Source organism: Molothrus ater, chromosome 1 (genome assembly GCF_012460135.2).
Source record: "Molothrus ater isolate BHLD 08-10-18 breed brown headed cowbird chromosome 1, BPBGC_Mater_1.1, whole genome shotgun sequence".
In the NCBI taxonomy this organism is placed as follows: Eukaryota; Metazoa; Chordata; class Aves; order Passeriformes; family Icteridae; genus Molothrus; species Molothrus ater.
Window position 1 is genome coordinate 131,084,144 of NC_050478.2, and position 27,253 is coordinate 131,111,396.

The 27,253-nt window shown below is 37.6% G+C and overlaps 1 protein-coding gene across 1 annotated transcript in view; it reads right to left on the reverse strand.

The window, feature by feature from the left end:
- Window positions 1-27,253, reverse strand: part of CPQ (carboxypeptidase Q) — a 145,985-nt gene that overhangs the window by 83,850 nt on the left and 34,882 nt on the right. Inside the window, exon 4 of the mRNA XM_036406488.1 lies at window positions 9,013-9,220. Within this exon, the coding sequence (XP_036262381.1) occupies window positions 9,013-9,220 (208 nt within the window). The remainder of the gene's footprint in view (window positions 1-9,012; window positions 9,221-27,253) is intronic.

Sequence of the window (27,253 nt, forward strand, 5' to 3'; positions counted from 1 at the left end):
AACAAAGTCATACAAGCAGAAGAGACCACGAGCTGTATTATCTGCTTGTAAGATAAGACAGAAAGAAACATTCTTGACAACAGTTAAAGATACTGTTTCTCCTTTCCTTCACAAAGAATAATGTGACCTCAGGTCCTCTTCCTGATTATTTGAAAGGTGAAAGAAGAGGATGGAGGACATCACATTTCAGACCTGAGTAATTTTCTCTTGGCAAGAAGCTGGATGATTGAGATTTCACATTTGGAATGGTAGAATATGCTCTACTCTTCTGAGCAGCATGCCACAGAGGGCAGTGCCCTAAAACTATCTTATGTATATATATACACACATCTTACAGCAACAAATTCCTTTAAATTATATTTCATTAAATAACTTCTCACACAAGCAGCATATTAAACTTGGCACACAAAGAGGATGAGAAAAATCTTTGTCCAGCTGACACCACTGAAAGTAAAAACGAAGCACAATGATCATTAGGCCAGGTACACGATTAAAAAAATAAAGCCCAGAATTACGGAAGTAGTGTGACAACATTAATATAATTCCTCATATTAAAATATTTAAAATACACAGATAATTCCATCTCTATTTCCTTATATGCACTCTAGGGGAAAAAAAAGCCCACTGATGTGGTGCAATTTCTAATGCAATATAGTTTTCAGACTATTTCATCTTACATCATGATATTATTCCATTCACCCTCTACATGATAATAGCTGATTGAATGAGTTGGGACACAGGTGTTTTTTCTGAATAATTTATACCAGAAAACTGTAAACTGTTTTTGAGACTAATATTTCACAATGATGGTTGTAAATTCAAACACTGGGAAAGAATTCAGATATCAAGGAATTATGTAACTAACAGAAGAATACGCATTTCAGTATATTTTTGTTCAAATCTGTAAATTAGTCTATGGGATAAATGACAAATGTGAAAAGCCAATGCAGACTGTGAGGAACATGCTTTTCAGTACGTATAAAGAAGCAAATCTATAAAACCTGTAGTACAGAATATATTTTCAGTTAAAGACCCTGTAACATCCTTTTATCCTTTGCGACTTCAGTAAAAAATAATGGGATCTCAGTTCTAACCACATAAATCAGTTTACATTTGTGACAAATACTATTGAAAAGAGGCAAGAGGATTTTTGTCCAAAGTTCCATTTACCTGTTACAATGAATTAGAATTATATTTGTGCACAATGAAATTCTAGATAACTTACATATTATATCATGACATATTGGTATAAGTACTGACAATAATTGAGAAACTTTATGAACAAAATTTATTCTTTGATTTAAGATCTATGCCTGCCAGACACAAGATCTTTAACATTTTAATAACAAGTATTTTGGACAGACTTTACTGGTATTATGTGTTTTACAGGGTATTTTGCTTTGCCAAACCATAGCAAATATGTTTGTACCATTTTCAACAAAGCCAGAGTAGCCAAGTTCAAGACCTTCAAGGTCTTGGAAGCCTGGGGGCCTTCTTCTAGACCAAAGTATAAACTACATGACAATAGAAAAAGAATTGTAAAGAATTTTAAAAAGCTTTTAAAAAGAAAAAGAACAAATGATAGTAATATTTTTATAACGTACTTCGTTAGTAAACCAAGGTTTTGAGAACAATTCCATCCAATGTGGTCCATTAAAGACCACACCAACTGTATAAGCTTATTGTTTACACTACCCCTCCCCACTCCCAGATCTCACGAAGCAGCAATGGGAGGTCTAAAACCCTACAAGTCTAACCACAATTCAGGAGCTGGTTCCATGTTTCACCAGCTCTCTCTGTCCACCAAAACTATGACTTCTGCTACATACTCCAGTACATCCTTGAGTAACCATCTCAGTTGCTGCAATCACACGGTTCTCAGAGTAACAACTCTGCTGTCAGTATCTCAATGTGATTAGCAGACCAAGTTCTTTCTCCCTTGCACCTCAGTCCCAACCTGACCATTTTTCATTTCACTTCTTTTAGTATTTCTCTGTCCATTCCATCAACAATGTTAGCTCTGTCCACTAGGTAAAAATCTCACAGTCAGATCTTCCACCTTGGTCCTGCATGTGGGAATCTCTGAATCTGTGTTGAAAAGCCCTCAATATCCAGCCCACATACTTTTAGACAAGCAGTTTTCCATTAAACTTGCATGGAAAATATGTACTTTTTTAACATGACATTCATGAAAAGACAAGGTCTTGGTAGTCCTCCTCTGTTGTACAAGGTTAAGCATATAGTCTGCAGCTAACAAATACAAACATACAAGTACAGGTATTTGAAAACCCCTGTAGAGAACAATTGTTTTGAGACTAACCCTTGACACTTGGCACTAGTTTTTCTGGCACCTACTTATCCATAATGAAAAGAAAAATATTGTTTCTTTTCTCCTTTCTCCTCAGTATTGTGGTGTTTCTTACTTCACACCTCAGGCAAGTTTTACATCTGCCAAACGCAGGACTACCCTTTAGACATTCTTTCATATCAGAATGCAAGAAAGACAGTGTAATTTTAGAAGATATTTGCAACGTGGAGGAAAAGAGCTTTCACAACCATTTGTAAATCCTGTGTGTATTTGTAAATTATTACTGAAATAAAATCCCACAGTAATTCTTTAAACTGCTGTGTGGGAGTAGACAAAAAAGAATGGTTGGAAAGAAAAAATATTATAGCGTATCTGTTTATACTCACACCATCAAAAGGACTACAAGACTGCATGCTCTCATTAATTTGCTGGCCAACAGAACAAGCACTTTAAATGTTACTTTTTAATTTCTAGTGACAGAATTTAGTTGGTTACAGTTTAGGATGTAAAGGATTTAAAACACAACCAAACACTCTGAAGAGTAGTGCCCAGAGCAAAGGTCCAGCAAGTAGCTTTGGGCAGAAACCAGTCTAGATTCAAATAAAGGAAGGAGCTTGGGTGGGCAGCCAGCTGTCATGTACAGGTGATATCTATGGCCACGCTCAGGTGGAAGGCAGGAAGCTCACTGGCTAGACTTACATCAGGAGAATAAAAATAAAACATATATAGAAGGGTGACAGTGCCATTCAATTCTTCCAAACTCCACTTGACTCCAGTGAAGAAGGCTACCTACACGTCCTCATCCCTTGTCACTGTCACCCTGGTGCTGCAGTGACCCAGGACACTGCAGCTGTATGCCAGTGAGTTGAGACTCTAAGAAGGTGCTGCTCCTTGTGGAGCAGGCACTGGTGGTCACTAAAGCTAATACATTTTTCTTCATATTGAAATGGTTTATATGCAGTGAGAGCAACTGTGCCTCAGCTGGAAAGAGGAAAACCCTTTCCAAGAGTCGCTGGTTTGCCCAGACCCAGTGGAGAACATCCCTTAGTCCTCTTCTGGTATCACCAAGCTGGGACACAGAGCAGCTTTGGGTGCCTTCAGGATCAGCAGAGACTGCATCCCCCCCACTCTCACCTGCCCACATATGGACATGGTCTGGTTATTTGGAAAAGACATGAAGTTCATAAAGGTCACAATACACTGGTGACCCTTCAAGAATTCCTTCCAGAAAAATTGTATCAGGAAAATAATTTTTGAAATTTTTTGAGTTGTTTTGAATCTTTCTTCCACACATAAACATTTACTTCCACCAATATTTCAGACACCCAGCTCTAAGTAGTACAATGTTTTTCAACTGATGCCACTAAACAACAGCAACCCTATATATACAAATGAAATTTAAGTTGTAGCTACTGCATACCAGATACTGAAGTTTCTAAAAACATGATTACATTAGGGTGCAATGGCCATTTAATCAGGAGGGGAACTACTGCCACGTTTTCCCTAGCAGAATTAAATGCTTTCAGTCAGCTCTTGGGTTTTAAATAGGCGATTCAGGTTTTAGAATATTTGCCATGCTTTACACCACAAAATCCAGCATACCCTTTAGTTTTAAAATCTGATAGGCCTTCTGGTAGTTAAAATAACTAAGTAAACAAACAAAGAAAGAAGTAAAATAATCACGTTACAAATAAAAAATTCCTCCCTATCAGTCTCATATTAATTTGACCATTTTCATCATGACAAGACCTCTGTTTTAGAACAAATGGGAGCAATATTGCCACTCCCACTGCCACAGGATAAAAGACAGCCTCCAATTAATAGTACAGAAAGCTAGTTACTAATAAAACAAACACACCCAGAGGTACTACTTATTTCAGCAAATATCAAAAAAAGTACTTCAAAGAAAATACATTTCCTAATATTGCCAATGTTCTTTCTTCACCCTTTCTCTTGTTTCTTTTTTACCATTTCTTTTTCTACTTCTCTTGCCCATCAGTTCACTGTCATGAAGTAATGGGCTGGCACTCAAAACTTTCAAAACCAAATCTCCATAATAATCTTCTAATTCTTTCAAATTCACTTAAATTGTAGCAGCAACAGGGATCAGCTTACAGTCACAGGAGAAAGGTTCACAGAATTGTATTTAGAAACCATTCAACATTTTGGAATGAATAGCAAAACAATCCACATGGAGAAAATGTGATAATGGAGCCATAACATGATGGCATCAGGCTCTTAAAATATTTCTCCTCAAAGCTCTATTGTATGCATGATTTACTTTGAGCATAGGGATATCTGGAAGCCACATCAAAGACCTAATGGATAGACATTTTGTTAACATATGTAGAACTGATGCCAGGCCATAAAACAACACTGCACTGAGTATTACACATCTTCAGAAAAGTCTGGTTGTTTTTGTTGACTTTTTTTTCTTGAGGTTGGGGTGGATTTTTGGTCTACAAATTATTTCTTCCGTTATGTGCATGAATGCCTAACAGGCTCAGAAGCCTGTTACAATTTTTATGTTCTCTTGTTCCCTGGATCTTTGCCCAGTATCACAAAATCTGAGACAGGGCTGATCTTTGAAACTGGGAAAGGAAGAAGAATGAAAAAATAAGCAAGCATCTATATCCTTTGCAGAACAGGTTCTGTTACATCAATCACGGACTGGTAAAGAACCTCACAATCCATGCTACTACGCTAGCATATCTGTTTCTCAGGTCATCCCTAGGACTGCTACTTTCAAAGTGCTGATCAAACTTGGCTTTAAGCTACAGTGCATTCTTCAATGGTCTTTAATGTTCTTGGTGTTCAAAATGGAGACAATTTTCAAATTGTACAAACTGCAGATATGACATTCCATAAAGCCAGGAGGCCAAAAAACTTTGTAGAGTAAATTCCTGGAACAGCTCTCCGGGATTCTGAAAAGGCCACTTATAAGCTCCTCTGTTTCTGAAATATTTATCCTGGATCACAGAATAATGAGCAGCAAATTTATGTACTTTGTAGGGCACTTAGGAAACAGTTTTTCCATCACTTAGTAACTGTAAGATAAGTAAAACAGCACTGCACACGAAGAAACACAGAGTACGAAAAGACACTGAAAGTCAAGATTGCAGAAGAGTTATAACTTTATCCATTTTGATACCTTTTCAGTTAATCACATATTTTGTGGTTCCATGTTTGGCACATTAGGTACATTGAAGCCAGATTAACAACAAACAGCTGCTATTTATAGCATTTCCCCAGAGATGGGAATGGTTGCTGCTGTGCTTTAAGACCAATCATGTTACATCTGTATTAAAATGAGAAGACAAACATGTTTTACTGCCAACTCTGCCAGAATTTCAAATGAAAACCACATTAGTTAACTTGTGAATTTCTCAGTCAGTCAGTCAGTCTCCAGTGTCAGCTTACATAGTTTAAATAAAACATCTCACCAGCACACAACACAACACAAAAGGATGCTAGCAGCATGGGCCTAGGTGCAAAAGAATTCTCAAATACTCCTCCAAAATAAAAGTCAGGAATGGACTGCAAATGTCTCTAACCTGCAATAGCCTGGACCTCAGCAGGTTCTACTACCACACCTTTGTCATTTCACAAACTCTTTGGCTCAGTTGTCAGCAGTCATACCAGCTTAAATATGTTAAGTGCCTACAACCCACAGGTTTCTTACTCTCACTGCTGTCCTAAGCACCGTGAGAACGGGATCTCAAGCTCAGAAAGGTTGCCAGGACATCAAGTCATAACATGCTTGGTCCCACTGTTTCCTATTTGTTTATATGAAGAAAAGGTGAATCTTGAATTCATTATCTTATAGGCACAGGCTCACCTCCTTTAGGCACCTACAGGTTAATCAGGCCTCAGCAGGCACTAAACAAGGACCTCAACTCCCCTGAGGATGGTGGATGTCTCTGCTCTGACCATGCATGATCCCACCCGCTCTGACACAGGAAGAGTCTTGTCTGGGGTGAATAGTCCTCTCCTAACTTAGAGGGAATAATACAATTATGAACAGAACAGAGACATTGGTGAGACACTGAACTTTATTGACAGAATTACAAAATCCATTTCCTTTTTCTGCTCAGAGGCTTTCTACACCACCTGAAAACTTAGTCCTGCAAAGTTGCAGCTTGCAGTAGATTTCACCGTACATTTTTGCTAGCTGGAACAATTGCTTACGGCCTACTGACCAGCCAAACAGAAAGCATAAAGCAGGAAGGAAACCTGAAGTATCAGTGGGTTAATTTTTCAAAAGTATTTGCACATTGGGTACAAAGATGCCTCGAAAGGACACAGGGCATGTGCGCTCATGTCACATCATCACCCCTGAAGATGAATGTACCCCTGAGAGCTTGATGCTTCACAAAGCAGTAGTCACACTTCTTTTACTGCTTTAGGCTACTTGGAAATGCAAATGTGTTGAAGTTAAGCATAAGTACCTAAACTAAGGTTTGCAACTCAAACAATTCTGAGTATCCATTTTGATGATTTCAACATTTCTTGTGGCAGGAATGACTTTCAGAAAGCTAAGTCCAAAATACAGGAAAATTTTAGGAAATATATCAAAAATATGTCAACTACTATTTTTCTGGTTTCCTTGACATTTTTCTAGTTTTACCCCCCAATCCCCAATTGCTATTTGCAAGAATCCACATAAAGCACTTGGAGAAATGATTTTAAAAGGAGGAACAGAACTGGATATGCTGCAAAAGTGGTCAGATTAAACAAAAAAAAAACCAAACAAAACACACACACACAAAAAAACCCCAAAAAACCCCAAAAGCAAAACAAAAAAGAACTCCCCAAAAAACTCTAAAGAGGTATGGAAAAAAAGAATTTTCTCCTTTAATGTATTTTAATAATAATAAATATTGTTTGTAGCATAAATTTGTCAAACACATTATTTCAGTTCATAGTGATTATTTTTAATAAATATGCTAAAATCTCATGGAAGGAGTCAATTAATTATTTATAAATCAAGCAGTATATTTAATTCTGGTCAATATATAGATGAACACAAGTATACCTAAATGTGTAGTTATAACTTGAGCTGAATCACTTTTCACTAGACTTCACACACTTTCTTCAGTGTCCTATAGCAACCCTCATTTTCAACTACATTTCAGGGGTTTAAGTCATATTTGCTGCAATACCTGTGACCAGCTATGCTTCAGAGGTTTTTACCTAATTTTAAACTGTTTTGCTTAATACCTTTGTAATTGCAATACCACCCACTGTTAATTTCTCACCCAGAGTTAGAGATCCAGATTTGGGTTTGTTTCAATTCAAAACTTAAACTGAAATTCTGGCCCGTGGAAATGACACCTTTCGGTTCCCCCGGATTCAAACTGCATTTTGAAACACTTTGGCATAGAGGGCATTGTAAGACTTTGGATCTGCCATGTATTTTATTGCCTAAATAGCGAGATGGTTCCCATTTTTACCAGAGTAACGCAATGGAATGAGCATGGTGAAGGACCCATTAAGGCTCTAACAGGGACTGAGTACTAAAAACCCTAAACATTCACTAGTTTTATTTTTCTGTTTCTTGGTTACATTTTCAAAGTGTGTCCATTACTACTCCCATTATCATCAGCAGGGGGCTTGTAAATAAGCCTTTACCCAGTGTTTAAGAAAAATGAGCTTGTCAGTAGACGTAGTGGAGAGATCCCAATCCACTTCAATACTTAAAGAAACAGAGCAGGACAGCAAAGAGAAAATCATGTCCAGGCAAGCACCTTAACATATCTTTGAAGTCTACATTTGAACAATTCATAACCTGAATTGAAACGCCAAATTTTGAAATATACCAAACATAATTCAGGAAAGATAGCCAATTCACTGGTTAGAAACATTGTTTAAAATGCAGATGACAAAAAATTAAATTAAATGAACCGTAATTAGAAAGTTGGAACATTTAACTTGTAAATATGTGTTTCATGAAGCTAGACTAACAGGTGATGTTATGTAAACCAATCAACCATCAGGGTAGTTACTCTTTCCCTTCCCAGTGACCAAGCTGCTGAAATTGAAGACTCATGCTAACATTGAGAATCTCTGACACCAAAAGCCAGAGCTACTGAACTGTCATCTCAGAGAAGATAAAATCTCTTAAAAATATAAAATCTCTTGCCTGGTTTAAAGGTCAGTGATAGTCATTTTTCTTCTCCATTGAAGCCATAAAAGTACAGTGCTTAACAAAGCATTGTGGCTCAGTAGGTACTCTAACAGCAATTTCTAGTGCTGCTGTAATTGAGGTTTCATCAACATTTTCACAATAAAACATACTGCCAGAAAAGTAATTCCCTGTTGTAAGCTGACACAGAAGACCTTGTACCAGGCACAAATCCTTCAGCACCAAGAGATTGGTTTGTATGATTTTTAGCTAAGAAGTTGGAAGAAAAGAGAGAAGCAAGAAAGTCTTACAAATGGAAGACAACAATGTAGAATTATGAAATGTTCAAACAGAAGTTGTAGTGCAGACAGTTTATTCCAACCATATATACCTCCTAAACATAGCCAGGAAACCTGTTACTTGTAAAAGACTGAAAAGTTAAAAAGTCTAAAATATAGAAGAGCGTGTGAATAAAAGTTACTTGTTTTAGGGATTTCTCCAAAAGGGCCGGTTTGGTTTTTGATTGTTTCTTCCATATTTTTAAAGAAAAAATGAGGGAGTTTTGTATATTTTCACCCACCTGCTCTGGGTACTTGCTTCCAACTATCTCTGCCACAGTGTTAAAGGAGAGAGAGTCTGGATAAGTCTTAGCTCCCATCCTCAGGTGCACAACAATCCTGGTGCCGCGGAGAGACATTCGTGACATCATTTCAGCATCTTCCACAGTGATGCAAGCAGTGGGAATCTGGGGTACATCAGGCTGGTAACTCTGCCCCCCAGTATGTGGACTATTAAAAAAAAAGCAACAAAACACAATGTTAACAACTTTGCTCTGCAATTTTTTTAGCATTACTGTAGAATTATTAAAAAGAATGACCATCATGACCATCCCTGCCATACTCTCAAAAGAGATATAGCTACAATTCTTAATAAAACTTTTGACAAAATACATCAAATGTTTTTACACTAATCAGAATATCTGTTACTATTAAATATGTCTAGAATCTATTCATTGTCAGCTCTGTTTAGGTCATTGCCATGCTTTGATATCACACTCCATTCACTGCTTTACCAGAAAGAAAAGCAATGAAAAGTATAAATAAACAGGTTACCATAAGTGCATTTTTTTTTCCTGTGGCAAGTAACGAAATTAAAATTCACTATTAAATTTTGATGCTATTTTCCATATAACAGAACTGCAGAACAGATGAGGTTGGCAGGAACTTCTGGAGATCATCTGGACCAACCTCCCCACTTCAGCGGGCCACCCAAAACCAGTTGCCCAGAACCACACACAATGTGTGAAAATCTTCACCTGTGAGCCTTCTCACAGCAGCAGATACACTTTTTTATACACTTAAACAAACAATAAAAATTTTAAATTGCGTTACTTTTAAGTCTTCTAAAATGGAATAAAAACCCCTATATAATTCCTGGAAGAGATATATTAAGGAGGAAAGGAGAAACCTACTTTGTGAGGTTATAGATTAAGTAAAATGGGAGAGATTATTCAATTATATTTACTGAGAAGAATAATCCCTTCTCAACAATAACAAGTCATATTGCAATCAATAACATAATCTGTAGAGTAGGTATGTATAAACATTTATTTCACATGGAAATAATAAAAACGAGTTACAGAGGTCTTACAGGAGCTTCCTCAGAGTATAGACAGATCAGTCTATTAAGTGACAACAGTTCAGGAAATTATTGCTCCTGGTTGTTTACAGCTGAACCTCAATCAAAGGCCAGTGTCTCTTCCCATCAGCTTTGCAGGTCAGGTGACCCACAGCTCACCTTTGAAATAACATTTAGCCTGAAACTCTGCATTTCCTGCTCCATATGATACTCCCTGAGTGGGATAAACCCATGTAGACTTGTAAGTTCAGACCTTTTCTTCCTTTTTTTTCTTTCTCTTTGTCGGATTAAAAAAAAGGGCACCCCTCATTCCCCACTTTTAAACTGCGATAACTTGCTGCATATGTTTAATATTTCTTTGAGTGTTTGGGGATAAATCCAGCATGTTAACCAAAAGACTTTCCAAACAATGTAAAATAAACAGACTGCAAAAAAAGAAAAAGAGAGATGATGGTTTCATGTACTAATATTAAAAAAGCCCAAACCCTACATTCAACAACTGAGCAGAAACTGTTTGTTTCTGGTAATTTTAAATGAATGTTTTTGCCTGTGTCTTCTGGCAGGTTTATGTCTTAGTACTAACATGGTGTATAAGCTGAATTGCAGTAATTCAAGTTTTATCACTGATTTCAAGGTCCTTGTTATTTCTCAGATGCTCAACAAAAGAAACTGTATTTGTTTAAACTGTATTTGTTTCTCCAATTTAAGCAGCAAGCACATTTATTGCAGATGCTCCATCCTGATGTTCTACCACAATTGTAGATAAGGCTGCTGACAACACACACAGTTGTCAGTGCTTACACACCTCAAGTAAAGGAACATTTGCAGGTACAAAATTTACCCAGCTAGCCCAAAAATAAACCTTGAAGTTACCCAGAAGTGCCATTTGTATGCTCAAACTACCACTCTGCCAAGATTACAAAGTAAACCCTATTACCCAAATTAAACCATATTGGCATGGGCTGGCAGAGCCAGCAACAGCTCAGATGACACCAGGATCTGATAGGAATGGATGACTGCCCAAATTATTTCTACAAAAAGGGAAATGGACCCTAAGCATGACTGGTACAAAGACACAAAGCAATACCACAGTACTGTAGATTCCTAATGCTGCAAGATTAATTCACATAGAAAACATTTGTGGCAGACACTAAGCATCCTGGGATGCACCTGATTAAAGTTTACATGCATGCAAAACATGCCATGTTTTAAGGATATCATCTACAGAATAAATTGCTTAATAAAATGCCAAAGAGTACATCAAAAAACATGTAAACAGTGCAAATTAAGTACCCTTTATGTAGAGATAATCAAGAACTGGAAAGGCTACTGACCATATGGCAAGACCTGAGCAAGAACTGACAAAATAGAAATTACTAGCAGACTCTGTGTAACAGATGGAGAGAAGCATTTCTCAGTTTGGCTCAAAACAGGGCAAACAGGACATAGTTTGGGGAAATCAGGAGAAAGAATTTTTTTTGGTGGGGGGAGAGGAAGCAGAGGGGATGACAAGAAAGGGATTTTTTTCATTGATTCTGAACAAACATTATTTTGGGACTATTATGTCAAAAGAAGAAGGGTCTTATTTAAAAAAAAATTAATTAAACTCTCTTGCATTTACCATTCCTTGCACCTTGAAAAGGAAATGAAAGGAAAGCATCACATAACAGCAGCTGTAGAGATCACAAAGAGCCCTGACTGAATCAGCATTCAAATTAAAAGCATTGGTACCTAGAGGCAAGCAAGGTGCACCTCTGGAATTTCCCACTAACACCTGGCAGTGATGTTAGCATCTGCTTCAAACACACACTCTCTGAAAAATGCTGTTATCCCACAAACCCTAAATTAATTCTGCAAAACTTGAAGGGTAGTTAGGTTATTTAATATATGATACCCCAGTTCAATACCATAATATGGTGTTCAGAAGAGATGGTAAGTAGTTCTCTCATTATTTTTATTTACTTAACAAAAGTATCCGTTTTGATTTTAGATCTACTGAATCACCTCACATCCATATTTAATGGAAAGCATATTAATGTTACTACAAATTCACAGTCATTTGGTCCTGACATTCTTGATCAACAGCTGACAAAATTCAGATAAAAAAGTGGTCGAGTTTTGCTTTTGATAAACCCCTAAATTTCACATCTTGGAAAGTATTTAAGAGAAGTGTCATGGTATGAACAAAAGCAGAGAAAAGGCTCAAAAAAAACCCCCACATTTTCTCTGTGGTACATGTCAAATGGCTAGTAAGAAACAGATGTGGCTTGTGTCTTACACAAAAGTGTAAAGGGAGACTAAAAAATTCAAAAAGCAGCTAGATAGTTTCTTTTCTGAGTAAAACAATCAAATGTGGAGAAACTAAAAAATGTGGATTAAAAGATGTGCTGCTGGTGTCAGGTCAGTTCTAACTCTTCTTACTGTGGTAGCTGACCTAGCGTGCTCCATTACCTTGTTCCTGCACTTCCAACCCTTATCTCTAAGATAAGCTAAAATGCCCAGGGAAAAGTAAACTGTGTAAGAACCAGTGCTTCAAGCTAAACTGGATGCTCTGATAGAAAACAGATCTCAAGTTGAAGCCTTGGAAAATGATAGCAATCCCCTAAGAGAAGAAGTAAGCATGACATTACAAGAACTCTAACATGGCTAAAAGGAAAACAGAAAAAACCAACCAATTAAAACTTGATTATGCAAAAGCTTAGAAAGATTTATTTCAGCCAAAATGTGTATGCACATACCCCCAGTGCACTATTCTTCACATCAACCTAGACAAGCAATCTTGAGTTGGGAAATGCAATATCAATGTTGTCTAAGAATTGCCAGTGTTGTCTAAGTTTGCTCATTCAAACACATTGCAAGACTCTAATTACATATGTGACCACCTATTTTCTACAGGACCCATGTAAAATTCTCTGTATGAACCACATGTAAACTAAAAATTCATATCAGATCAGCTAGTTTGTTAATATTGACTTAAATCATAACATACATTCCTGAGTAGAGCTATGACTACTTTAATCACTAGCTACACCCACGGCAAGATCAGAGCCTTAACTCGGAAACAGGCTCACGTCTTCCACACACTTTGCTGTTGTTTTTTCACTTGTATATTCTACACAGCACAGAAAATTCCCTCATCACATACAAAGCTTTGCACTTTAAAGGGGGTGATGCAAGATACTGCAGCAAAACAGGAGGAAAACTACTCAATTTGCTCTCACAGTTATCTATGGAGAGTAGCTATTCATGAGTGCCTCACTCCTGCAACTTCCTCTGCATCACAAGCAGCATGGCACAGCCTGAACTCCACACAAGTAAACCCCCTTTTCCAGCACCACAAACTCCTTACAAAAGAAAAGTTGCCCTTGTGTACACTCCAACTGTGCATGTTCTTCCAAGATTCTCACCAATCTCTGGATAGAGAGGCCAACTGTAGTTGCAATTAGTCAAAACGTCAAAAGTATTGTTAATTTTCTCAGAAGAATTAGGTCTATAAGAATAAAATCAAGACTATTCCCCATTTACAACCACTTGGCAAAACATAAAAGAAATAAATTCAGCCTAATTTTGTGTTTCTGTCATCATTTGTCCCAAGACTCACATGCTTTGTTTGCTTCTTAGATTGTCTTGGTGGCATTTGATTTGTTGGTTCACAGTAAGTTGAAAAGATATCAAGATTGTCAAATTCAAAACCAAAAAGGAATATGCACAGAAAATGTTACGAAACTGCAGAGAAAAATACTGTACAAATATGGAATTAAATAGTATAAATAAATAATGCAGTGTAATGGAGCCTTACCAAGGAAAGTTACTTTGAAGAAGAACACAGCATTATTCTGTTACCACATGGACTCCAATTAAATTAACATTTTGAAAACTGCATTTAGTGGCTGCTGGGCACTCAATAAAATTAGGCTTTATCAAACAAGCATAATAGCTTTGCCACTATAACATATGTCTTAGGTTACAGAATATAACTTACACATACATGTTTGTATTTCCCTCTAATATTCAGTAACACAAGCCCCAAGAGAATTCTTCAATAAGTACAGAATCTTTTAAAAATAGCATGGATTAGATATGGTTTGCCAAACAAGAAGCAGAAAGCAACTCTGAATAGTAAAATGATCAAATGAAGTTCAATGCATTCTACCCTGGGACTATCCAACTGCTGGGAATGAAAAACAGCTTTCCAAGAATCTGTCGAAAATGAAAGCTCTTCAACTGAAAAAGAAACTTGCTGGATCTTACAGACATGAAGATGACTCTCCAGCAGCTGACATCTTGAGGGAACTATTTAAGTCATACACCTGTTTGGCCTCCTTCTGCTCAGTACAAATCACCAAGCTCTGTCCTTCTGTGTTTACATCCCTGTGAGAAAGCAGCTGCCTGCTGTGTGCTACAATAGGTACATTAGGAGCAGGCTCCTGGAGTGAACACCACTGGCAACCCAAACTGCCAGCAGCTGCAAGGATTCTGGCTTCATAGGCTATGTTTGTATTTTTTTTTTGTTGAATTCCTAGCTTCTCAGCCTTGAGCACAAGTCTTATTTATATCTTTAATGACCTCCTCAACCACGAAGGACCAATGTGCACAGAGAACAAATTCAAAAAAACCTCACTGAGAACAGATGTTATACTTTACACCTACAGGAAGGATATAAGTAAATCCAAACAAACAAACAAACAAAAAAGAAATCAAAACTCAAAACAACAACCCCCCTCATTTTCTTTATTTGGAAAGCAGCAAATCAGACAAAGAAGCATCACAAGACTAGCAATACAAAAGCAAACTAAGAGCAAGAATACTGACCTGCTTTCCATACCGTCTCTATTTAATGACGTTTTTCATTGTTATAAATACCTCTTATATCAAAATTATCAAGCACAAATAGGTGTGAAGAGGCATTAGAGCTTTCAGGGGACCGTATCAGTCCTTCCAAGTCTCTGATTCATTAGAGATAGGAAGTAGCAGAGAGGGTCAACACAGGCATATCCATACACACCAGAAACACGAGTCAGTCCTGGCCCTGAGCTGAATACACCATGGGGCAGCACAGGAAGCTCCCTCCTCCTTTCAAAGGATGGGCATGGGAAAGGGTAACATGCAGCCAACACTCAGCTGAATAAAAGGGTGGGGATAGAGGATATTTGTCTTACCACCATAAAACTTCTCCTTTTAATCAGCTGACCTCTGAGGTAAACAGAGGGGAGCAAGGTCTGAAAGGAGGCAGAAGAAAGTCTCAGATTCACAGAACAGGATATGGATGGTGCTTTTCTTCTTTCTTCCTTCTCTGAGCAGCCCACCATTCATGTTCTTTGGACACTGCCCTCCATAAAAACCAAACCAATCTTAAACTCATATGCATTTAGGAACATCTCCCTTTGACAAGCTGTGGCAATGCAAACAAAGCCTCAGGGAGATACACTTTTAAAGTGTAAAAAATAAGACAACTATCAACAGGAATACAAAGGTAGTCAAGAAAAAAACATAAGATAGAAATGGCAGTGACAGAGGGTAAATGTTTCTCAAGGCAGCAGGAGACAAAACATCTTAGTACAAAAGGCAACTATGTGGATGGACTAAAGAGGAGAACTTTTAAAAATAAAAAACTCAACAGTAGAATAACATAGTTATTATTATCTCAGATAGCATGGAATTAAATCCCAAAAGTAAAATAGAAGAAAATAGTTACCTTTTCTGTTTGTGAGTAAAAGCTTTTCCACTGAAACACTTTCATTAACCTCAACAGAAGGGGGTGGGACAACAGGGGAGAAGACTTTAAAACCTAACTGGATATGAAAAGAAAGTGAAGGGACAGACTGGATTCAATTTTAGGGAATGAGTAAAAAAAAGCCACTGCAAGACACTTGTCCTGGTGAGCCATAATATTTTCTGAAGAAAAGTGAAACTCTGAAAAATCTTCACTACATAAATGCTTTTTTCACTCCCACACTTCTAATTGCTATAGAATACTAAACACCTTTTTGATGTTCTATTAAACAATCCAATACTTTTACCATTCAAATAAAAAAGAGAATAAAAAATATGTTTTAATAATAAGAAATAGTAAAAATAACACACAGAGGGTACCCCTCATTTTTTCTCTCAACTGAGAAATTTTAGTAGTGTCACTTGAAAGGGATTGCTTTAACTACACCTGATCATTACATTTGCCTGTTATCTAGTTCACACATTATACAGTTCCATTTATGCAATGTAAAATGCACTAGAAATGCCTAAGTCATAAGTAAACGTTATCTAATAGTGTATTACACTTATTTGATAAACTCGTTCTCCAATAAATGGTATATTTTTATTTCCAAAATTCAGGCAAGTCTTGCCTGTCACTTCAAGCTTACAGACACCCTGAATTTTTCATCTTTGAGCCTGAACACTGTAAGCAGAAAAGTTCTTTTTAGAAACAGAGTGTATTTTTAAAATTCACTAAAGTATTTTAACTCCAGTGAACTACAACTAAATATTAAGCAGCCCCACAAAATGTCATGCCTAACATGAGTGTTCTTTACCCAGCTGTACTTTTTAATCATGGCAGATTCTTCCAAAAGCTTCATAATCTACGTCAGATGATATAAAAGTTGTCCCAATAGGTATGTGTTTCCTCTTAACAGATGCTTTCCTGGCAATCAGCTGTGTCTGGGAAATGAGGAGTGTCAGGCTTAAAAAAAAAAAAATCCAGTACAAACAACGGTTGAGAGAATGAATAAGTTTTGGGGATCTTGGCGTGCTACAGGTTTCTTTGGGAGCATGCAGGAAGAACACCTGGCACACAGCAGTTTTCAAAAGGAAATTAATGTAGGGGTTTTCTGAGAAAGTAGCTCAGACTGAGAATTGAAGTAAGTTTCCTTCCTCAGAAGGAAAAGAGAAATTGCTGACAAAATGCAACACTTTCTCACTGTTTTTTTTTTTTGCTATGAAGTTTTTTGTGCTCTGCAACATACACCATATAGTCATTTTGTTTTGCATGATGTTTGATAGTTTTTCCTTTTCCCATTTAATCCTAGAGATAGCAATTCCTTCATCATCTTCTGAATGGAAAAGAATTCCACTTTTGCAATTTATGTGTTTCTTTAATATCTAATAAAGAGTGCCTATGAGAGTCTGTGCTGGAAGAGAGACTATCTGGAACAATATAATTTTCTCTTGTTTTCATTAGTTGAGCAGCATTTCCATGTTGCTCAGGAAAATGTTGTAAAAAAGGTAGCAGGCTGGAGGCTGGTACAATAATGATTATTGCTTTTACAGCCTGTACATAAATTAAAATATCCAAATGATTTTGGACCAGAACCAAGAGATACAGGCACACAGCCAGTCAGATCAGATGAACTGTTAAGGTGACACAGGTTTAGGGACATGATGAGATTCCAGACTACCTGAAAAGTGACAGCAGTGAGAATGCCAGAGCTCTCCAAGTCCACCCCTGGTAGGTCCAGGAGAAGAAGAGAGCCACAGAGGACCACAGGCTTCCCCACTTCCTCCTTATCCATGTGTCCAGGGTCTCACTCGTGCTCAGGCAGCCTGCTGAGGAGAGGCATGCAGCAAGGCACCTGCACTCAGCCCCGTGTGCACCCCACAGCCTTAGGGCTCAGTACAGGAAAACACTGAAGATCACTCAGTGCAACACTGAAAGGACAGTAACAGAATAAAAATTGGGAATTTTCTTCCCAATGTTCAGGTACTAAGTAGTTATTATTCCCCCACCCCACAAGGCACACTATACAAGAAAATTAGCTTCCTGATTGTCAATGATTGTTAACACTGAGACCATGTATGTCTCAGTGTATTTATATTCATGAATAATATAAACAGGAAATCTTGAAAAAAACTATACCTACATAGAAAGAAGTGCATGATATAATTTTTAGAAGCAGAACTGTGTTTTACAAGCTAATATACACTGGCTGAATTACCTTGCAGCTGTCAAGCTAAAATTTCTTCCTCTAAAATACTCCATACTACACTTCTGTGTAGAGTGTAGTGGGGCTACTTAAATTATTTGCTGAAAATTGTACTTGTTTCAAATCTAACTTTAGATAAATCTAACTTTATAGACATAAACAGGTACCGAATTCTACAGAACAAACCCAAATATTGCAATTCATAACTATTTATCAAATAGTTTAAAACAATTGTTCTTTAAGTGCAGCACAAAGATCACCTGCAGTTTGCAGAGCCTTTGTACACCCAGCTCTCAAAGTAAGCTTTTAGAAATTTCATGAAGATAGGTTTCACTGGCCTGCAGGTGAATCTTGTGACGTAGCCCATACTATTAATAGTAATCAATATTAATATTGTTTAATACCAAAATTAACAAAATTCCTGTTTTAAGGGGACAGTGCTTGATCCCTGACCTAACCACAGAACTCTTCACCTGCAATGAACACTTGATGGCTGATGCGACCCAGGATACATCACAAATCACAGGGCAGCACTTTTTGCTGCCTTCTCCTTGGAAGTTTCTGATTTGTCAAACATTTGGGGGAAATAGACCTGACTAGGACCATCTTTATGAAACCATGACAGTTGGACTGTCCAGCTCACAAGTTCTGCACCCTGTTAACTTTTGTAATGGCCTGAAAAATTCATGTGGAGGTGGAAATAATAGTGCATTTGTGGCTAAAATTTCTGCTCCAAACATATTTGGACTAAAACTAAACAAAACTAAAAGCTTCAGATACCTTTTGTGGGAGATCCCAGAGGACTGAATGGAATTCTCCTTTTCTTTCTCAAGAAACTTCTTGACAAACATCACCTACAAGTCTAATGCTTTCCAATGGTGTTCTCCAATTCCTTGTCATCTTATTGCAATTGCCTGGATTCTGGCATCTTTTCACTAACTGTTAAGCTAGTCCATTAAGTAAAATCAAAATAGCGAAGGAATAAAAAATACCACTCTATATGGGAAGAGTTAAAGGAATCCATCACTGATTGTCACTCAGAAGTACAAAGAATGACTGAAACCTAATTTTAGACACTGAAAAACAGTTACATTTCTAAAAACATAAGCTGCAGCTGCACTTGTTATTCCAAGTAGCTCTGCTAAAGTTTTCTCATGGGTCTGTCTATTCACGTGGCATTTCTGGCAAGACTGAAATGGTAGCATTCTCTCAGACACTGCAGCACACCATTTCTGTTCTCCTAGAGTGTCAGCATTATAGACTAAGTAAAATAAGAGGGAGAAAAAAATCCCCATAGTTTTGTGGAGTTACAGCCTTGGATGGTCTCTCAGATGAACTTGACTGCCCAGGACTCTGGCTGCATGTGGGCAGTGCTGGGTCCCTTCTCAAGAGCTTTGAGCTTGAGCACAAACATACAGGCCTCTAATGCCCCTTATGGAGATAGAGAGCATGTACTCAAGTTGCCTGGTCCCTTCACATAATTTCTGGCATTCCAATGTCCCCCCAACAGCAACTGCAACCTTCTCAAAATCCCAGACTGGGAGCCCTGAAAGTTTTTCTTTCTTTCTACAGAGACTGCAGATAGAGATACTTGGAAGGAGACACAAACTGTCCTCAAAGAAGGATCACAAACTGCTCCCTGAAGAGGTGCATGCAATACACGGATTACAGAAGAACAACTAAAACCTCCTTACATCTCTGCTGGCAATTCACTCTTTCCAAAACTCAGATTTTTGGCAAAATCACATTTGAATCCCAGAACCTGATTTCTAAAGTTCATGTCGTTCTTGATGATATAAAAATGTTATGAAGAAAAAGCCTGTTACTTTTTTAAAATTTCAACTCCTTTGTGCTCTTTTCAGTGGGTTTAATTCTCTCATGGTGAGTTAATACTGAATTGAACTGAAATCCTTTGAAATACAGTCAACAAATTATTTTTAAATATTCAGATTTGAAAATATGATTTTCCTATGTAATGAACTTGTATTCTCTGCTATTCATCTCCTGCCAGAGCCTTCCCACAGATCTGATTCTCAATCTAGCAGAATTCAACAATCAACCTAATAAAAACCCCCATGGTTATATAACGGATTATTTATCAGCAGCAGTCACCCACTGTTATGTGGTAATACAACAGTTACTTGGTATTGGCACGTGCAAATTGTTGCAGAATCTCCTACTGACTACTTAAATACAATTTAGAAGAGTTGACTTTTAATGTTGTCCTCTTTACAGTAAACAATGTGCAAATGCTATCCTAAAGTAATATTCAAGAACTATTAATAGTGCTTGTAAACAGAGAAAGAGAGATAGCACTGAGACCTTCTCAACACACCACAGGGGCACAAGGCAGAGTGATGAATGGAACTTTAGAACCCCTGGGTTTAATTGATTCACTTGATTACTCTCCCTTGTCTGACAAAAGTATCCTTTTGTTCTTCAATGCACAAATGCCTAGAATCAATCTGGATTTTTCAGAGCTAAACAGTACATAGTTTCAATATTTCTTGTTGAGGTGTTTTTGTGTGCTTCACAGTCACAAGCAAATTAATGTGAAGAAATCCAAATAGAAGTATGTCAGAAATGATGTGGTTCCTTTCTTTTCTTTATTCTTAGAAGAAAAGTTCTTATTTTACATTCACAATGGATTAAAAAGCCACAAAGTGCAGTCAAAGCTTAATCCTGCTTAATAATAATAATAATAATGAACAGAAGCAGATAAAAGTCAGCCCCTCTCTGTTTCACAGGGTATTTGCAGTATTCACATTAGACAGCCAAGGCAGAAGTACTGTGGATAGTGACCAGGAAAGAAAGGCAAGGTGAAACAGTTTAGTAGAAGTCACAGACTACTCACCTAACCAGCTAAAGGAAACAATCTACAAATACCAAACAAAAGTCAGATTTAAAAAGCAAAGTTGGAAGATAATAAAGTTACAGTTTTAGGTTTGTACCATCATCCTAAATAAAGAAACAAAAAGAAAGAAAGTATCAGATGCCTGAAGGAGTGGACAACAGGCAAGTAATCAAAGCTGGCATCACTGGCAGAGCAGAGACAGGAGCTGGCACCTCTCATTTAATAAACCAGAAGGATTTTCACCATTTAGCTATAACCTGGAGGCAATACAAAAGCATTAGTATTTGATGCAACAAGATGGACACAATAAGAGAAACGCGGGTGACTGATTGGATTTGAAGGGGAAAACCAATCACAGAAAAAGGATTAAAGTAATTGAAATGGTTACACTTTTGAGGCACAAGACATTGCTTCTACAGGGATGAACCCACTATTACTGTTGGCCATCAACACCAGCCTACATCTAGAAAACAATTCTAAAGGACAGATGTGGAACAATTGGCTCTGACCTCCTAAAAACATAAGTCAAAATTTGTGTGCCATAAACAAGGGGTTTCATCACACAAATACGTCTAGCTAATCATACTTAAATGTCTGACATACACAGTAGTAAAGATAACAGCAGAGTGAGACCATCCTATAAGAAGACAGCATCTAATAAAAGAACATAGAAATACCCTACCACATGGATAAGCCACAAGTAAGAATGTGGGAAGCAGAAGAAACAGCAGAAAGTAGAGGCCACCTGCCCTCTGGAAAACAGTGTAAGCATTCATGTAAAGAGAAATCACAGTATGTTGGAATAAACCATACACATTTGATCATATGTTTAAGCAAACAAGGCAAAACAAAATGAGGAATTAGCTTTTCCAAATCTTCTGCATGCCTGGGGTGTTGACCAGAGAGATTAACTGTGTTAACAGTTGACTAGCAATCAAATGTATTTTAAAATTGGCACCTATATTTGGTTACTTGTTTGTTTTACATAAGTAAAAAGCTATATATCAAAATAAATTTTATGTTGTATACATGCATTTAAATCCAGCCAAAGTCCCTGCAAAAACCTCTGCTCACTTTTGGAAATCAGCAGTAAACCTTAAAAAGAGTAGAAGAGTACTTCAGGAGCTTTAGAGCAGATACAACATGTTTCCTAAATAAAACTTCAATATATATAAGCTGAAATGGTTTTGCAATATGTAGATAAATTTTAGTAACATAATTAAATTAAGAAAAATGCCAAACAGATTCAGAAAAAGTATCTTGAATAATATAGGAAGCAGAAACAATACTCAGTGAGAAACAGGAACTGTAAAACCATGAAAATAATGGAAAAAGACATGAAAAAATAAAACTGGATAGGCAAGTGAAACTATATAATAGACCTCTGTACAAGCTGTTTCAGCATTCTCTGGACTAAAATTTAAAAAGTGAGGTGCTGTGTATTCTTGGAAGTAATCCTAGAATACATGAAGAAACAGAGGCTTTACTCTTTCTTTTCCTCTTTTTTTTTTTTTTTTTTTTTTTTTTTTTTTTTAATGAAAAAAAGAGAATATTAGGCTAGGACACCACAAACACCCAAATTCTGTAACATTCTGGCACAAACATTCTGGGACTATTTAATCTTTTCCAGTTGTCCAGGGCCAAATCCTCATGTGCTCTGGATATGAACACTCCAGATAAAGTCCACAGTTACTGCACTTTTGCAGAAGAAACACAGAGAATTACAGGAAAACAAAATAACAGTCCACATACTTCTCAGATCTTATCAGCAGCTGAAAAGAAATACACAGATTGAGGAACACATTCACTGGCACTGTATTAGCTGGATACCTCTCTGTGATTATTATCTGCCTTTGTGTTGTCAGGTTTTCCCTCAATCCTCCACAAATACAATCATCACAGACTAGTGAGACACTTGTTGGTGTAATCAAGAAAACCGAATATTGTGAGGACTTTAAAACAAACCTGAAGTTGATAGGTCAAGACATTATAATCATGTCAGAGGGTTCTGAACTTACTAACAGGTTTTCATAGGCACCACAACTCATATAGACTCAGAAGAGGTTGGCAGCACTGAAGAAAGATGGAGCTGATTAGGGAGAAACAGGAAATCATGGGAAATTGCTGAAGATCCTGGTGCTCAACCCACAACAAGCACAGCTGTAACTCCTTATAGCCCAGTACATGAAAGCCAAAACTTGGAAGTTTTATACACTGAACATCTTTATATACATGAACCAGTAATGCAAAGGTAGAATAAAACTTTATAACTTCAGAATACTACCAAACCTAATCAGTGGGTGCTCACGGTACTCAAACAAGATCAGAGTTAACTGTGATATGGGTGGGCATCCAGCTCCCAATTAATGTATGACTCATTAATGTTAGGAAAGTCTAGAAGACAAGGAAAAAAAACAATGGAATACTACATTGCTAAAGGTTTGCCTTGGGAAGTCATTGGTGGGGCAGCCAGGATTTCAATAGAGCCGTTATCCTCAGAGCATCTTTCTAGAGAACAGACTCTATCAAAAGAGATTTTACTAGCTCTTACCTCTAGCAAGTTACAGGATACTGCTTGTACGACTAAATGGATGAAACTCTTTACAATTCCTGAACAGGAGGAGTCAAAATTAGGAGGAGGCAGTGAAAACTCTCATGAGTCTCATCACCATTTCAGTGACTTTGTAAGACAACAAATATGCCAGGTGTATGAAATTACACAGAGATTGCAGATGTCACATCAGGCCCCATCTACTGGAAACACAACCAAAACCCAGTAATGCAGTTCAAAGCAAAAAAGAGGAAAAAAGTTTGGTAAAAGCCAAAGAGAGATTGGGACTGAAGAAACATCTACAGATTTCTCACTATTATGAAGTTACTTGAAATTAGATTCCTAATTGCTGTGCAAATAGCAAGAACACATTGCATAACACAATAATGTCCTAAAACATAGGCTCTGTTTCTTCTAACGACTTCTTCCAAGTCTCTTTTTGGCAGCTAGGCTTTGCCCAAAAGTGAGCACAAAGGCTGCACTGCAGAATTCAGTCTGGAATGTTGGTCTGAAGGGAACATAGGAAGCAAAGTAAAAATTAACAAATTGTCAGTCAACAAAATTTACAGGCATCCTAGAGGGAATGCCTCTAAGTGCAGAGCAAATCCCACAGCACACCACCAATTCATATCTCTAAGGGCAGCAAGACAACATGCACAGTGCTATAAAACATAACTAGAATCTTCCCACGAGCTCCCCAGACACTTATAAAACATTGGCTGCTCTTGGGTTTTTTTGGTTTTTTTTTTTTTTTTGTTAGACCCCAAATAAGGGTTTTATCTTTGCTTCCTGCTCCCTTAGTAGAACTGGAGGCAATACTGCTGTATCCCATTGCCACATGATATTGCTTTAGGACAGTCTGCCATTGAGATGTTTCTAATGATCAATTCTTGTTCCTAGTCTAATCCAGTAAGTGAAAAGTGATCACAAATAACCAATGGCACTTCCTGATTTCTTCACTCATGCTACATCACTACTGTTGCCACCACACTGCTTCCTGCTGCCCTTAGGCTTTGAGCATTCCCCAAGCCTGTGCAAAGCTTGGGGAATGGGAAGATGCTGCCTACTCAGCATGCCACTGCTTCCCCTCTATGGACAGCAGAACAGGTCACGAGAAAGATTCCTCAGATGGCAGCAAAAAGTTGGGTATACTGGTTTTCATAGAGGAAGAAAGGGCAGAACAGGAGGGAAAGGAGCCTTCAGGTCTCAGGACACAACAGGAAGATACACTTTCAAAGACAGAACATTCATTTTAAGGGCCAGATGCATCTCTTTGCAATTAAAACAAGACCAAAACCAAACAACTAAACCAACCCACCAAACAAAAGCCAACCAAAAAGCAAAATAAACACTAGTAAAAGTACTGTATCATCGCAGAATTCAGAAAACATGTCAGGGCAAGAGGAGGAGCTGAATCTGTCACTACTGATTTGAATAAGCCCTTACTTTTCTTGGACATGGAGTTTTAGGGGAAGGAAGATGATCTCCTCAGCAAGCAATTTGCATGTCTGGAACCAAAGGCAGCAGACCAAGCACTGGAAGAGGTGATGTGGTAAAAAGTCTCTGTGAAAGCACCTGAGAGCTAAAAAATGCCACTAATGCACACACATCATCAGCAAGATTGAGAAGGGCATGACCTGCCTAACAAGCCATAAGGAATACAATGGAAAACAAATTATATACAAAAAGGTATCCATGACTATACATGATAGGAGAAAATAAATGAAATGAGATTACAGAAAGGGGAAATTAAGATAATGGAAATGCAATGGAAAAGAAATGGTTTTCAAATTCACAGACATCCCATGAGATGATGTACTAGCCTTGTGCCATATGTAATGACATGGATCATCAATGCAACCTCAGTCATAAATTTTGAGTTGCACCATGCCATTAATGACTTCAGCTTTCATGCAGACAAAGTTTTTGATTAGAGTTACTGGAGCTTCACAAGCTGGTGGTGTGTCCTGGCCACCTGTAGACTGAAGAAGGAAGAAAAAGTGAAGGAAATCACTTACTTCAGGTAAGTATAAGATGCTGATAATTTAGTCCAAAAAGAAGAGAACTTGACCAAATATGTGTCCGTGTTAAGAATCTCTAGATTTTGTCAAAGTACTACTTGATCTATTTTGGCCTTGTAATATGTTCCCTGTTGAAACTGCATTTTGGAGAGATTGCTCTGCAGCATCTAAAAAACCATAATAATAGGGCTCTTGGCATTTATCCTAAGGATTCTTGGGAACTTCCTTTTTGAGTTCTCAGAAAAGCACTCAATTTTCCTTCTTTCTTGAGCTCTTAAAGGAGTTATTATTACAAGATACAGTGTAATGACATTATCTAATCTGTGGTTCTTGAAGAACAGAAGGATTTACTGAGAGTTTTAGATTCTTAAGAGTACATTCACTGCAGAATAAATACTGGACCAATAGCTAAAGGACACCTTTTTATTTACAAAATGTACAGCTAGACTTATGGCTAGCTTATTACAGTCATACAATTTCAGGAGCCTTACAGCTAAACACTTCACTTTCCCTATCTTCTTTCACTTTGATTATTTAATGAACAGAACAACTGCTGTGAAAAAGCAAGCCTATGTTAGCAGAAAATAATTTTGTCATCACCATTTCTTCAGTAACACTGCCTGTTGTAGCATGGGACTGGTCATCCACATTACTGCTCACTTCAACCATACCTTGTAAACTGAGTATTTTCACTGTAAAAAAACATCCACTATGACCTGAGAACACCCATCGGTTTGTTTTACACTACAGTAAGGGTATGTATCATTAATCTAAGTACAGTTAAGTTATTAAAGCAGAAAAAAAAAGTAAGTACCCAGTTTTCTACAAAAGGTCAAATATTATAGATACTGCTGAATTACTACAATAATGCATGTTATTTGAGAAGGTTCATTAAAAATAGTTCTGTTACCCTTAACTCCTAATACCCACGTTTAAATATTTCACCACCAAATTGCCAGTGCTTCAGAAAAGTTGTTACTGGCAAAAGGAGCCTACAAAAAAGATGGAGAGATGGAGAGAAACTTTTTACAAGGGTCTGTAGTGATAGGAAAAGGGGGAATGGCTTCAAACTGAGAGAAAAAATGGGTGCTAATATCTTCACAAAAGAGGGAGGGATGGGTGTCAATGTGTCAATGGATGGGAGTCTTCCCTAACAATAGCAGAAATAGGATGTTAATGTCTTCAGGAATGACCAGGTCTGAAAGAACCAACCAGAATGGCTGTGGCAATATTTAGGGCAAATGGGTGTTAATGTCTTTGAAATGGGTTTTAATATATCTACAAAAATCAAGCCACCAAGTTTGTTACAGAACCCAGACAATTAACTTTAGGGTAATAGGAGAAACGAGTCCACACAAATCTACTGCAGAGCCCAGACGGTCTGAACTTCTGATGGATCTGCAAAATCCAGACATCCTTCCAAACTTTAGGGGAAAATGGCAATACATCTGTTTGGGGGAATGTGTGGTAGGCAGTTTGGGAAGGCTGTACCTTCATCAGCGTGGAAAGGAAGAGGGCAAGATGTGGTCAAGAGTTTAGGATAAAAGGAGGCTGCATCCTCTAAAACCTCCAGAGAGACCCTATGGGGGAATGGCCTAGTTGACTCTCTCCCTTTATTAGAATAAAGTTGCACGACTCCTCTGTCTCCTTTATGGACACTGGCATTTCACAGCATAGCTTTTCTGCAAAAAATTTTAAAAGAAAACGTTTAGATTAGATGTTAGGAACTTCACTGTGATGGTGCTGAGGCACTGAAAGAGGTTGCCCAGAAAAGCTGTGGATGCCTCATGCCTGGCAGTGTTCAAGGCCAGGTTGGATGTGGCTTTGGGCAGCTTGGT